General features: G+C 41.6%; 1 protein-coding gene across 2 annotated transcripts; it reads right to left on the reverse strand.

Annotated features, from left to right (window-relative positions):
• Window positions 1–2,604: 2,604 nt before the first annotated feature.
• Window positions 2,605–11,376, reverse strand: LOC129514761 (P antigen family member 3-like). Of its 2 annotated transcripts, XM_055333470.1 has the most exons (6): window positions 11,299–11,364; window positions 11,110–11,147; window positions 10,286–10,377; window positions 9,745–9,856; window positions 4,801–4,926; window positions 2,605–2,699 (listed from the first exon to the last, which is right to left on the reverse strand). In XM_055333470.1, the coding sequence occupies exons 3-6, from the start codon at window positions 10,367–10,369 to the stop codon at window positions 2,677–2,679; spliced, it is 345 nt and encodes a 114-aa protein (XP_055189445.1). In that variant the 5' UTR covers window positions 10,370–10,377; window positions 11,110–11,147; window positions 11,299–11,364; the 3' UTR covers window positions 2,605–2,676. The 2 variants fall into 2 exon arrangements, with proteins under 2 accessions (XP_055189445.1, XP_055189446.1); XM_055333471.1 differs by lacking the exon at window positions 11,110–11,147 and having other exon boundaries at window positions 11,299–11,376.
• Window positions 11,377–13,905: the final 2,529 nt, after the last annotated feature.

The following is a 13,905-nucleotide window of genomic DNA, read 5'->3' on the forward strand; positions in this document are numbered from 1 at the left end:
GCCTTAGGCTCAGGGCCATGATCCCGCAGTCCCGGGATCCAGTCCCGCATGGGGCTCCCTGCATGGAGCCTCCTTCTCCCTCTGCCTGTGTCTCTGCCTCTCTCTCTCTCTCTCTCTGTCTGTCTCACATGAATAGAGAAATAAAATCTTTAAAATCAAAAAGACAAAAAAAGCAAATGCTGTTGGGAAAACTGAATAGCAACATGCAAAGGAATGAAACTGGACCACTTTCTTACACCATGAGTAAAGATACTACATAAAAAAATTAATAATATATCAAAGCCCTAAATGTGAGACCCAAGCCATAAAAATCCTAGAGGAGAAGGCAACCTCTTTGATGGCAGCCGTAGCAAATCCTCTCTACTTATGTCTTCCGAGGCAAAGGAAACAAAAAGCAAAACTAAAGTATTGGGAATTCATCAACACAGCTTCCTTTTGTGGGTTTTTTTTCTTTTTTCTTTTGCCATAGGGCTTGTAACATCAGTTATCTCTGTATAGACTGTTCCAAATAGCTATCGTCTTGGAGTTGTATCTTTCTATGGCACAGGAAGATGATTGTTAGTATCTCAAAATTTTAAATGCTTATATTATCTGATCTCATACTTAAAAAAAATCTAAGTGGTTATTTCTGTATCAACAATTTCATCTGAAAACCCATGTGACATCTGTTATCGTATTTTGGGAAACCTTTCCTCCAAAAGAAGGATAAAACCCTTCATGTCAAAAAAAACACCACAAAACAAAACAAAACAAAACAAAACCCTTTCACCTTGACCAATAAAAAGAAATTAGCATAAGTTTTTAATGTAAACGTCAGGTTACCAGTGTAATCATCATGTACACTGTCAGTTTTCCGGGCCAGCATTTTCAGAAATATTTTCTTTAAGAAAGAGCAAGGGCTTCTAACTTAGAACCAAATGCCAAAATCTTATTAGAGTCAGATGTAAGTTTTGGGTATACTGTGACACACCTTTTTGTGAAGATTCAATGAGAGTACAGATGCATCGAACCCAGGAGAAAGAAGTGGCTAACATATAGTACTCACCCTATAAATAGGAGTTTTAACACTAAATCTGGTTATTAGAGAAGCTCAACAGAAGGATCTATTGCCGGGGAACCTGAGTGGCTCAGTGGTTGAGCGTCTACGTCTGTCCGCCTTTGGCTCAAGTCATGATCCTGGGGTCCTGGGATGGAGTTCCGTATCGGGCTCCCTGGGGAGAGCCAGCTTCTTCCCTCTGCCTATGCCTATGCCTCTGCCTCTCTGTCGCTCATGAATAAATAAATAAAATCTTAAGAGAAAGGAAGGATCTATTGTCATGAACTGTATGCAAGTCACGGTTGGCCAGCTATTGATTATACAGCACAGATCAAAATAATCTAGTTAACAGAGCCATGACTTTTAACTCTCTGGGTATAGAAAACTAGTAACCGTTCAGAAACTGGAGCAGGTCGCTTTTGGGAGTGACGGCATCATTAGAGGTGTCTTGCAGGGAAGATGGGCACCTCACAAAATTTGAAAGGATAGGAACCTGGAGGTGCCCCTTCAGTCACCTGCCATCTAGGAAGGGTCCAAGTCCAGAGAAGAGACACAATCCAGACACAGCTGAACATGGGAAAGTCTAGTCCTACATTGCTCACAGACTTTCAGGGTCTTCAGTTGCAGACAACAGAAAGAAGAGTTTTATATAGCAATTCATTTATGGAAGCTAGTATATCCTTGATACCAAAATCCAAAACAGTATATAAAAGTACACGCTAATGACATTCATGGGGACAGTCACAAAAATTCTAAACAGATTATTCAAATGTGGATTATTCAGAAAGATATCATGGCCAGCCCCTCCCAGTAATGTATGGTTGGCTTAAACATAAGACAATATGTATGTAATTTATCACATTAGCAGATCAATGAAGGTAAAAATCCTCTGATCACCTGAATAAAGGTACTGTAAGTGTTTGATGAAAGGCAACATATATTCAATAGAAATATTCTTAGGAAATGAAAATAAGCATGGAACTTCCTTTACTTCACAGTAAATATAGTAAAATCGTAAAATTTTTCTAATTCCAATTCCTATCTGGAGGAAGACAAGGCTGTCCGTTGTTACCAGTTCTTTTCAACATTGTACTGGAAGGGTCTTCCAAAGCTGTAATGTGATTAACAAAAAAAAAAAAACACACACACCAGAAAACGGATAACGTTTAAAATGACAGAAACAAACTGTTGGTATTGATCCAGGACCCCAGGATCATGACCTGAGCCAAAGGCAGATGCTCAACCACTGAGCCTCCCAAGGGCCCTACTAAGTTTTTCTTTAAAGACTTATGGATCTATTTGTCAGAGAGAGAGAGAGAGAGAGAGAGAGTGAGAGAGAGAGAGAGAGAGAATGTGCGTGACAAGGGGCAGGGGGAGAGAATCTTTCAAGTAGACTCCCCACAGAGCATGAGCCCAGCCACGGACTTCATCCCAGGGCCCATGAGATCATGACTTGAGCTGAAACCAAGAATCAGCTGCTTAACTGACTGAGCCACCCACGCGCCTCTTAACTTACGATAATGTTTAACAACAGATGTCAAAGATTCTCTCGAGAGAAGTTTGGAAAACTTTATTGAGAGAATTCCAACACTGAAGGACCCTACACAAGTGGAGTCTGCATGGTTTCAGCCTGTCCTCGTTTAAATCTGGGGCTGTCCTTCACCTGTAAGATAGACAAACAGTAGGACACATTACTCAGCAAAACTGCATTTAGAGCAAATTAATAGTACACGAAAGACACTCTAGTTTTAATTGTATAAGAGAATTCCAAGCATGTATTTTACCAATATGTTTTGAACACACCACACTTTCTCTTGGTGCAAGGAAACAAAAAGACAGTTGAAGCTCAGAACACACAAAATGAAACGAGCCTGTTAAAAGGTAGTTTTAAATGGAAAGCAAGCAAAATCTGATTGTGGTTTTACAAAACATTGCAAACATGCAAAAAACCGAAAAACAGTTTTACGACTATCATGTAAACGCTTCAAATTGAAATAATATCCCGAACATATGAAAGCTGAAGCAATAATGCCAAGTTTGTTACCGCTTAAGTGATGTTATTAGAGAGACTAGTACTACATGTATATTTTTCTGTTATGGTTAAGTGGAAAACTGCTTCTTTCAGCTAGGTTGTCCCTTATGTCACTGATTAAGTGGGGGTAACCCCTGGCCTTGACAGCGTTCCAGTTTGTCTAATGGGTTATATAGTCACACACTTCACACCCACCAGAATGAGTAAAATTAACAACACAGGAAACAACAGATGTTGGCCAGGATGTGGAGAAAGGAGAACCCTCTTGTACTGTTGGTGCAAACGCAAACTGGTATAGCCGCTCTGAAAAAGAGTATGGAGGTCCCTGAACAAGTTAGAAACAGAAATACTGTATTATGACCCGGCAGTTGCACTATGGGGTATTTACCCAAGGGACACAGATACTCAAGATTCAAAGGGGTACATGCACCCCAATACTTACAGCAGCATTATCAACAATAGTCCAAGTATGGAAAGACCCCAAATGTCCACTGCCTGGTAAACGGAGATAAAAGAGGTGGAGTGTTTGTGTGTGTATAGCATGTATGTTCATTTTGACGGCTGAGAAACCTTTCACATATATATGGAATTATATGGAATTATATGTGGAAATACATATGATTTCTCAGCCGTCAAAATGAATGAAATCTTGCCATATGCAACGAAGTGGATGGAACTAGAGCATATTATGCTAAGTGAAATGAGCCAGACAAGACACATATGATTTCACTCTTCGGTGGAATTTAAGAAACAGAAGAGATGAACGTATGGGAAGGGGAAAAAAAAAAAGAGAGAGAGGGAAGCAAACCACGAGAGGCTTAATGACAGCGATCTAATTGAGGGTTGATGGAGGAGTTGAGATGGGCTAAATGACTGACGGGTATTAAGGAGGGCACTTGTTCTGATGAGCACTGGGTGTTATATGTAAGTGATGAATCACTAAATTCTACTCCCAAGAAGCCAAAGTTACACTATATGTTAACTAACTAGAATTATTAAGTAAAAATTTGGGTGAAAAGGAAATAATAAGTACCCAGGTCTCCATAGGGAAAAACAAACATCAAGCAGCGTGGTTTGCTGTTCTTAGTGGCAGTCAAGTCTCAATTCAGATGTTAAAATTTAAGGAAGATGTTATCTGATGATAAATAAATCATGCAAGTGGAACATCTTTGTATCTCTGTATGGTAATCAACAGAACCACAGACTACAAACATCAGCATTAAAAATGAGTACAATAGATCTGATATGAATTCACTACATATGTATACATACATACATACATACACTTATATATATATATATAGGTATAGGTGTATATAGGTTCAGAAATTAAGGGAATCTCCCAGAATCACACGAGTTATATTAAAGCTCATCACAGAACCTACTTCAGTGCCTCAGCATGTTTTATACAACCTACTATTTATTCCAAACGCATTTTGCATGTAATAAAGACAGAACTTACAGAAGGATGTGAATATTATTAGCTGTTTGTTGAAGTATTTATACTAAAAAAATGCTTTTGTAGTTATGATTTAGTAAGGCTTTGACCCAATTTGTTTCTGTATCTAGCAGTGTGTAAAGCCATCAGGACGGTAGGGTTTGAACTACTTGTGAAAGTATCTTCATACGTAAACTCTGTTATTCGTGGATCACTAAATTGAGATGTACATAATGAAAGATGTAATATTCAGGAAAAGACCCTCCTGATCTGCGTTGTCAATGGATAACATACCTGCTTCCGGCATTTTACTGGGCTCCACAGTTGGCAGACTTGTCCCCTTGACATCAGGGTCGACTTCAGTGATGTCCCCCGCTTTGGTCTCGAGCAGTTCCTGGACATCGGCTTCCGGCTCAGATCCTTAGAAAACAAAGGTAAATCGACTTGTAAAATATCAATAAATAAAAGCCGATAGGCTAGTGTGATAAAAGAAATGTGATGGGAAAATGGCTTTCATATCTTCGTGTTCCTGTATTACAAAAAACGCTTTCATCTAAAGAGAAAGCCCGATGCACTGCATGTCCTTTTTATTACCATAGTGTACTAAGAATAGAACATCAGCTATTTAAGAAATCAGGTCTACACCACGCATAAAGTTTCATTAAGAGTAAAATGTCATTTTCTGAAGGATTAGCTGTGAGTGCATTTGTGGGCCTGTAACAAACCCTGTACCAGTGACACCCACTCCCTATTGGAACGACCTGCAAGTTATTTTGTCAAATTTAAGTAGTTAAGAGCGCAAAGTCCCTCTATGTAACTTACGATAAAGGAGTCACGTATAGAAGAGTTTCTTAAGAGAGGGGGAAAATGTTCATCATGAACAGTAACACTTCTCCCTTGCTGTGAGAATAAAGGAAATCGGACTGAAAGAATTTGATGGACTTTGTTGTTAGTTGTACTGTAGAAACCTCTTAACATCGAATTCCTCAAATAACCCATGGCCTGAATGATGTCAATAATTCACTACATGTATTTGATGAAAACGCTGTATTTGGAAGAGATTCATTTCTTGTTTCATGTTCATTTTAGGATACTTTGGGTTTTCCTAAGCCTACAAATATCTAAACACCTTTTAAAGCTGCTTAAAAATCATACTAATATAGTGACCCTGATGCCACTTTCCTGAATGAGCCAGCTCTGACCAAACAAACCGTATCAAACGATGAATCAACTAGTGGCCATCCCTGATTGAATCTCTTTTTCTGGAATCTCTCTCTTGCTCCACTGAACTGGATTTATTCCTGTGCCAGTATTAAGGTAATTTACAGTACAGGCACATCTGAGTAGTAAGCGTTTCATACAAAACAGCTCACTTGTTTGTACGACAGCACAGGTGGTAGGAAGGGCACAAATCTTTAAAAAAGAAAAAAAGTTTTTAGAGAAGTACAACCACATAAAGTTCAGGGTCCATTTCTGGATTCTCTATTCTGTTCCATTGGTCTATGTGTCTGTTTTTGTGCCAGTACCACACTGTCTTGATGACCACAGCTTTGTAGTACAACCTGAAATCTGGCATTGTGATGCCCCCAGCTATGGTTTTCTTTTTTAAAATTCCCCTGGCTATTCGGGGTCTTTTCTTTTTTTTTTTTTTTTTTTTATTTTTTTTTTATTTTTATTTTTATTTTTATTTTTATTTTTTTTATAAATTAATTTTTATTAGTGTTCAATTTACCAACATACAGAATAACACCCAGTGCTCATCCCGTCAAGTGTACCCCCCAGTGCCCGTCACCCATTCACCCCCACCCCCCACCCTCCTCCCCCTCCACCACCCCTAGTTCATTTCCCAGAGTTAGAAGTCTTTATGTTCTGTCTCCCTTTCTGATATTTCTCACACATTTCTTCTCCCTTCCCTTATATTCCCTTTCGCTATTATTCATATTCCCCAAATGAATGAGAACATACACCGTTTGTCCTTCTCCGGTTACTGTGGCCAAGTTCAAAAAGGGTGTTGCCTGAGTTCTCCTCTGGGATTTTGATGGAATCTTGTCTCACATTTAGATCTTTCATCTATTTTGAGTTTATCTTTGTGTATGGTGCAAGAGAGTGGTCCAGTTTCATTCTTCTGCATGTGGATGTCCAATTTTCCCAGCACCATTTATTGAAGAGACTGTCTTTCTTCTAGTGGATCGTCTTTCCTCCTTTATCGCATATTAGTTGAGCATAAAGTTCAGGGTCCACTTCTGGGTTCTCTGTTCTGTTCCATTGATCTATATGTCTGTTTTTGTGCCAGTACCACACTGCCTTGATGAACACAGCTTTGTAGTACAACCTGAAATCTGGCATTGCGATGCCCCCAGATATGGTTTTCTTTTTTTTAAAATTCCCCTGGCTGTTTGGGGTCTTTTCTGATTCCACACAAATCTTAAAATAATTTGTTCTAAGTCTCTGAAGAAAGTCCATGGTATTTTGATAGGGATTGCATTATACGTGTAAATTGCCCTGGGTAACATTGACATTTTCACAATATTAATTCTGCCAATCCATGAGCATGGAATATTTTTCCATCTCTTTGTGTCTTCCTCAATTTCTTTCAGAAGTGTTCTATAGTTTTTAGGGTATAGATCCTTTACCTCTTTGGTTAGGTTTATTCCTAGGTATCTTATGCTTTTGGGTGCAATTGTAAATGGGATTGACTCCTTAATTTCTCTTTCTTCAGTCTCATTGTTAGTGTATAAGAATGCCATTGATTTCTGGGCATTGATTTTGTATCCTGCCACGCTACCAAATTGCTGTATGAGTTCTAGCAATCTTGGGGTGGAGGCTTTTGGGTTTTCTATGTAGAGTATCATGTCATCGGCGAAGAGGGAGAGTTTGACTTCTTCTTTGCCAATTTGAATGCCTTTAATGTCTTTTTGTTGTCTGATTGCTGAGGCTAGGACTTCCAATACTATGTTGAATAGCAGTGGTGAGAGTGGACATCCCTGTATGGTTCCTGATCTTAGGGGAAAGGCTCCCAGTGCTTCCCCATTGAGAATGATATTTCCTGTGGGCTTTTCGTAGATGGCTTTTAAGATATCGAGGAAAGTTCCCTCTATCCCTACACTCTGAAGAGTTTTGATCAGGAATGGATGCTGTATTTTGTCAAATGCTTTCTCTGCATCTAATGAGAGGATCATATGGTTCTTGGTTTTTCTCTTACTGATATGATGAATCACATTGATTGTGGAAAGACGATCCACTGGAAGAAAGACAGTCTCTTCAATAAATGGTGCTGGGAAAACTGGACATCCACATGCAGAAGAATGAAACTAGACCACTCTCTTGCACCATACACAAAGATAAACTCAAAATGGATGAAAGATTTAAATGTGAGACAAGACTCCATCAAAATCCTAGAGGAGAACACAGGCAACACCCTTTTTGAACTTGGCCACAGTAACTTCTTGCAAGATACATCCACGAAAACAAAAGAAACAAAAGCAAAAATGAACTATTGGGACTTCATCAAGATAAGAAGCTTTTGCACAGCAAAGGATACAGTCAACAAAACTCAAAGACAACCTACAGAATGGGAGAAGATATTTGCAAATGACGTATCAGATAAAGGGCTAGTTTCCAAGATCTATAAAGAACTTATTAAACTCAACACCAAAGAAACAAACAATCCAATCATGAAATGGGTAAAAGACATGAAGAGAAATCTCACAGAGGAAGACATAGACATGGCCAACATGCACATGAGAAAATGCTCTGCATCACTTGCCATCAGGGAAATACAAATCAAAACCACAATGAGATACCACCTCACACCAGTGAGAATGGGGAAAATTAATAAGGCAGGAAACAACAAATGTTGGAGAGGATGTGGAGAAAAGGGAACCCTCTTACACTGTTGGTGAGAATGTGAACTGGTGCAGCCACTCTGGAAAACTGTGTGGAGGTTCCTCAAAGAATTAAAAATAGACCTGCCCTACGACCCAGCAATTGCACTGTTAGGGATTTACCCCGAAGATTCAGATGCAATGAAACGCCGGGGCACCTGCACCCCGATGTTTCTAGCAGCCATGTCCACAATAGCCAAACTGTGGAAGGAGCCTCGGTGTCCATCGAAAGATGAATGGATAAAGAAGATGTGGTTTATGTATACAATGGAATATTACTCAGCCATTAGAAACAACAAATACCCACCATTTGCTTCAACGTGGATGGAACTGGAGGGTATTATGCTGAGTGAAGTAAGTCAATCGGAGAAGGACAAACAGTGTATGTTCTCACTCATTTGGGGAATATGAATAATAGTGAAGGGGAATATAAGGGAAGGGAGAAGAAATGTGTGGGAGATATCAGAAAGGGACACAGAACATAAAGACTCCTAACTCTGGGAAACGAACTAGGGGTGGTGGAAGGGGAGGAGGGCGGGGGGTGGGGGTGAATGGGTGACGGGCACGGAGGGGGACACTTGACGGGATGAGCACTGGGTGTTATTCTGTATGTTGGTAAATTGAACACCAATAAAAATTAATTTATAAAAAAATAAAATAAAATTCAAAAGTATTGAGACTTTAAAAAAAAAAAAGAAGTACAACCACAATATGAATTCTTCTTTTAAGTAATCTCTACACCCAATGTGGGGCTTCAGCTCTCGACCCCGGGTTCAAGAGTCACATGCTCTACCGACTGAGCTAGCCGGGTCCCCCAGGAACACAAACCCCGTAATGTAATCTGAATTATGTCTCCGTGTGCCAAGCAGTCTTTAGCAAAGCACAGTCCCCGAGCCTTCGTTTTCTCCTTTTTCAAATGGAGCTACCATCCCTAAAGCAAATCGGTTTAGCTCCACATGTTAGAAGGTATGTTGACTTGGCACTCCGCACATACTGTTAAAAGCTGCTTATGCTTTCGATGAAATGAATGAAAAGGGCACCTCAGAATGTTCTAGGAACAAATTAGACTAGTGAATCGATGTATGCCTTTGTAGTTAAACAGTGTCCTGTAATTTAGAAGACTGTTTTCAAGGACACTGATCAAATCTTGAGGACGAAGGGGAAATTCAGTACCGGGAAGGACTGCATGAAGCTGTAAACCGTACTCTCCTCTTCCCATTTCAATCCATTTTTTCGGAAATGACCGAGGTTCTCCTGGAATGTTTTCCTTCCTCCTGGCCTGGTTATGTCATAATGCATGATGCACACATACACGCCCCGCCCCCATAAGCACTGTTCTTCCCTTTCCCTTCACCTTGAATAACAGGTGCTCCTTCAACTTCTTTCCCTTGATCAGGTATAATATCCTGAGTCTTAGTTGGTTTCTCCTTTGGTTTCAGCTGCTCGGCCTGTGTGGGGGGCGGTGTCTGCATACAAATAAATAGTTGTGTCGTTAACACATGCCAACAGTATAAAATATACATTACACACTTTTAGGGCAGATAATGAGTAAGTATAAAGGCAGTCCCCAGACACGATTCTCTAGACTTATTCTTAAAAGTTTCTCTTCCCACACAGCGGGTACTCAAGAAGAGGTACCCCCAACCACTTCGGAGGCTACTGTAAACTCTGCTGGGGCGGACAGGTGCAATCTGTTGTTAATAAACATGACCAAGAAGTCACAGCGTGTATTTCCACCACGGGCAGCACAAATATGGAATCCTTCGGGTTCAGAGTCTCCCTCCCTTTATCAGCCGAGGAGCTCTTATCGCTGTATCGGTACGTTTGTAGCTCATCAAAATTTCCAGAGAATGCGATGTGTGGTAATGGGAAACATCAAATATGGCAGTACTCACAACCACACCCGCAGCTGGCTGGGCAGATCCTCGATCCTCTCTTCCTTGTTTGGATCTGGATCTGGATCTCACACGGCCACTCATGTTTCACCCTGAAAGTAGAATCTTGGTATTTGGGAAACATACTCTAACGGAGAGGTATACCACTTCCAAGGCCAAACGTTTTGATATCTTTCCTTCGAAAATACATTCAAAACCAACCAAGGGTAAGTATACAGTACACGCTGTGGTCACACCAAATGTACTGGCTGCAAGATCATCTACATCAGCCAAGCTGGCCGAGAAATCACCTTAAGGACAGGCGAAAGAAAACACGAGGCTTAGTCTCACAGCTAGATTCCCCCACACTAAAGGCACTGGAGAGAACACTGCCGGAAATTTAAACCTCAGTCACCGCTGCTTTTATCACATTCCCGTTTACGAGGTTCATTTCCCACCCTTCAATACCGCTTTACTGGAACACAGAGAAAGAAACCGTCCTTTGCATAGTGCCTATGGCTGTCTTGGCACGGTCAAGGCAGGTGTCTGTCTAGTCCCAACACAGACCCACCGCCCCCCGCAAGCCTTGACCCTCTCTCTGCCCAGTGTACTACCAATGTCGGGGACCCAGTTACGAGCCCACAGCCTTCCCTGTTCCCTGGCCTTTTCTACACCGCCCGGTCCGTTCCCTACCCACGGTCCCACCGAGGACCTCGGCCTCTGTGCTCTGCCGGCAGTTCCCGGTGTTGCCGGGACTCCGATAGCTCGACCAAGCCTCGCCCCCACCCCCGCCCAGGCTTAAGGAACCCCGTCTCCGTCTCCCCTCCTCAGCCCACCGTCCTCACCTGCCCGGGCACGACCACGAGGATGAGTGCAATGACGCCTGTGAGGAGAAGGGCGAGAGCTCCTCAGAACCTACATGTATGTAGTTAGCACGTCACAGATCTACTGCCCCGACCACCCCGAGGCCCACCGGCTCTCCCCTCATACTTGCTCACACTTAAGGTCCCCGAAGGACTGATTTGGGGACCTACCGCTTCAAGTCAGGTAGCGAGGACGCTCAGGACAGAGAGAAAGCGACCCTCTCCAGTCGATCTCAGTACCGCTCCCGGAATGGCGGGCAGCAATGCGCATGCCCGGCAACGGTTGCTCAGAGCAAGGCGCACGCGCACTGGTGGCTCCCAGCGGTGAGCGTGCGCGCAGCATTGTGTGCGTGCAGGCCGGGGTGAGGCATTCCCGCCTGTGATGCAGAGCCTCGCCGCACGGTGTCTGCTGACGTGAAGAAATGACGCTTGAAGCGTCTGTTTTTCCAAGCACCCAATCACTCCTATGCATCCCCGACATACCCTTAGTGGACGGTGTGTCTCAGAGAAAGCGCTGAGACAGAAATGGGTGTTAAACATTATAGTCCCGGGAAGCCTGGCAGGCTCAGCGTCTGAGCGTCTGCCTTAGGCTCAGGGCATGTTTCTGTTGTCCTTCCCCCTTCCTGTGTCTCCTCTTCTCTGTGTATCTAATGAATAAATACATAGAAGCATCAAAAAATAAAACATTTTAATCACATTTTTACATGTGCTGTGATTAAGCATTTCCTTTTATGTTTTCTGTTTTCCGTGGTACTTTAATGAATTTGCTCTGTCTGCCTGCTTAGCACATTAATATGTAAATTTTTGCTTTGTTCATGCACATTTAAATCTGTGGATTGGTATATAATTTCTCAGTTTGCTTCTGTCGTCCTTCAGTGTGTGTATGGTTTAGAATGTTGTGTAGCTATTTGTCCTTAAGAATTAAGCTACTCTCACCTTGGTGTTTAGGCATAGTGATTATGCTCCCCATGTATTGTACTTCCCACTTATCAGGCAAACACTGCACAAGCATACTTGAGTTTTTTGAATAAGTGTCATGGAAAGCCCTATCTGCCAAGAGCCGTAGTAGTCTTGACAGTGGCATGGCTGATGTAGAAGTTGGTGTAGAGAAGGTCATTCAGTGTTGAGGGAGTGTGTGATTAAAATTGGGTAATATTACTTATAGAGGGACGCCTGGGTGGCTCTGTGGCTGAGGGTCTGCCCTCTCTTCAGGCATGATCCCATGTCCTGTGATCGAGTCTCACGTTGGGCTCCCTACTGTGCATCTGCTTCTGCTTCTGCCTATGTCCCTGCCTCTGTCTGTGTCTCTCATGAATAAATAAATAAGATGTAAAAAAAATAAGAGTGATAGAATGGTTTAGGTTTAGTGGATACAGCCATGCAAGAACAGTAAGACAAATTTTCAAAATTCTGTGGTTGAAAAATGTCATTTGGTACTTTTTATTGTAGAGCTGATGGATCTTTAAGGTAGTTCCTGAAATAGGCAATAAAGTTATTTTCAACTTTTTTCTTCCTTGGCAAGAGATTCTTGTGATAGCAAAATTATGTTGATGAAGACCATAGAATCATACACTCTTAAATGTATCTAGGAAGTTGTGTGTGTGATTTCCCTTATTGTTTGCTTCTATATAACTAATCAGTGGAGTGTTTGAAGTAGTATATGGAAATGACGGAGAGGAAGAGGATCCTGAGAAGCAAGTAGCTTTTGAAAATTAAATTAGAATATATTTTAAGCTGACTCATATATTTTATCCAACTGGGCCTAACTTAAAGAAATACCTTGTATTGGGAAAGGTATGTGTTTGTGTGTACGTGTGCATGTCTGTGAGTGTGTGTGTGTGTTTGTTGAAAATTGTTTGAAAAGCAGTTGTTGTTCTTCTTTTTAAAATGAGAGCAGTCTTAATCCCTAATTTTTTATTTAGTCTATCACACACACATACATACACAGAGACACACAGACACACGCACATACTTTTTTTCAAACAAAGACACTATCATTACCAAATTTTACTTTCCCACCCTCCTTATCTCTATTTTTAGTGCTGTGCACTCAGGAAGTAACAAACAATAAAGTGAGAGATTGTGACTTCTCCTCTTAACACCTAGCTAGCAGATGCCAAAATTCATGTCATCCCATGCATGGATAGTTTATAGGTCATGAAAACCTGGGCTTTGTTGATTTCTGAATTGCTCCACTCCAACTTCAGGGGGCAGGCTTCAACCTGATGCCAGTATTTAACTTTCTGAATTGCTCTTGTGGACTTTAAGCGCTGGCTCACTGAATGAATTCATAGGCCCGTATTTGCATGTGGATAGAAACAGGTTGTGGGTAGCTCTTGATGTCACAGAAAGTATAAAAGACATTGTATAGATCAGAAAAATTGCCCGATAGGTGACCCAGAAACTCTCTGGCTGCTAAACAAGGAGCTACAGCTGGTACTCACAGCAGCCCCTCTTTCTGCAGAAGGGTTGCAACTTCCCACAAGACCAGATGCTTCCTTTCATCCAACCAAGAGAATCTAAGAACAAACTTAAATCCCTATGGGACTGAGGGACAAAATTCAGATTCAGGGCAGTGGCATTTCCCAGAGGCCCCTAACATGCTGACATCTAAGTTTAACCTGCTTGGTGCTTAAGGTCAAATTTATTCCCCACCATGTGCAATGCAAACCTCACACTTGCCTCATAAAGTGGGAACACAGTAGGGAAATGGGGTCCCTTAGCTACAATCCAACAATGTATGGCATTCAGCTGCACTCCAGCCCAAGCACAGCTCTC

The sequence above is a fragment of the Nyctereutes procyonoides genome, unplaced genomic scaffold (assembly GCF_905146905.1).
Source record: "Nyctereutes procyonoides isolate TBG_1078 unplaced genomic scaffold, NYPRO_anot_genome, whole genome shotgun sequence".
In the NCBI taxonomy this organism is placed as follows: domain Eukaryota; kingdom Metazoa; phylum Chordata; class Mammalia; order Carnivora; family Canidae; genus Nyctereutes; species Nyctereutes procyonoides.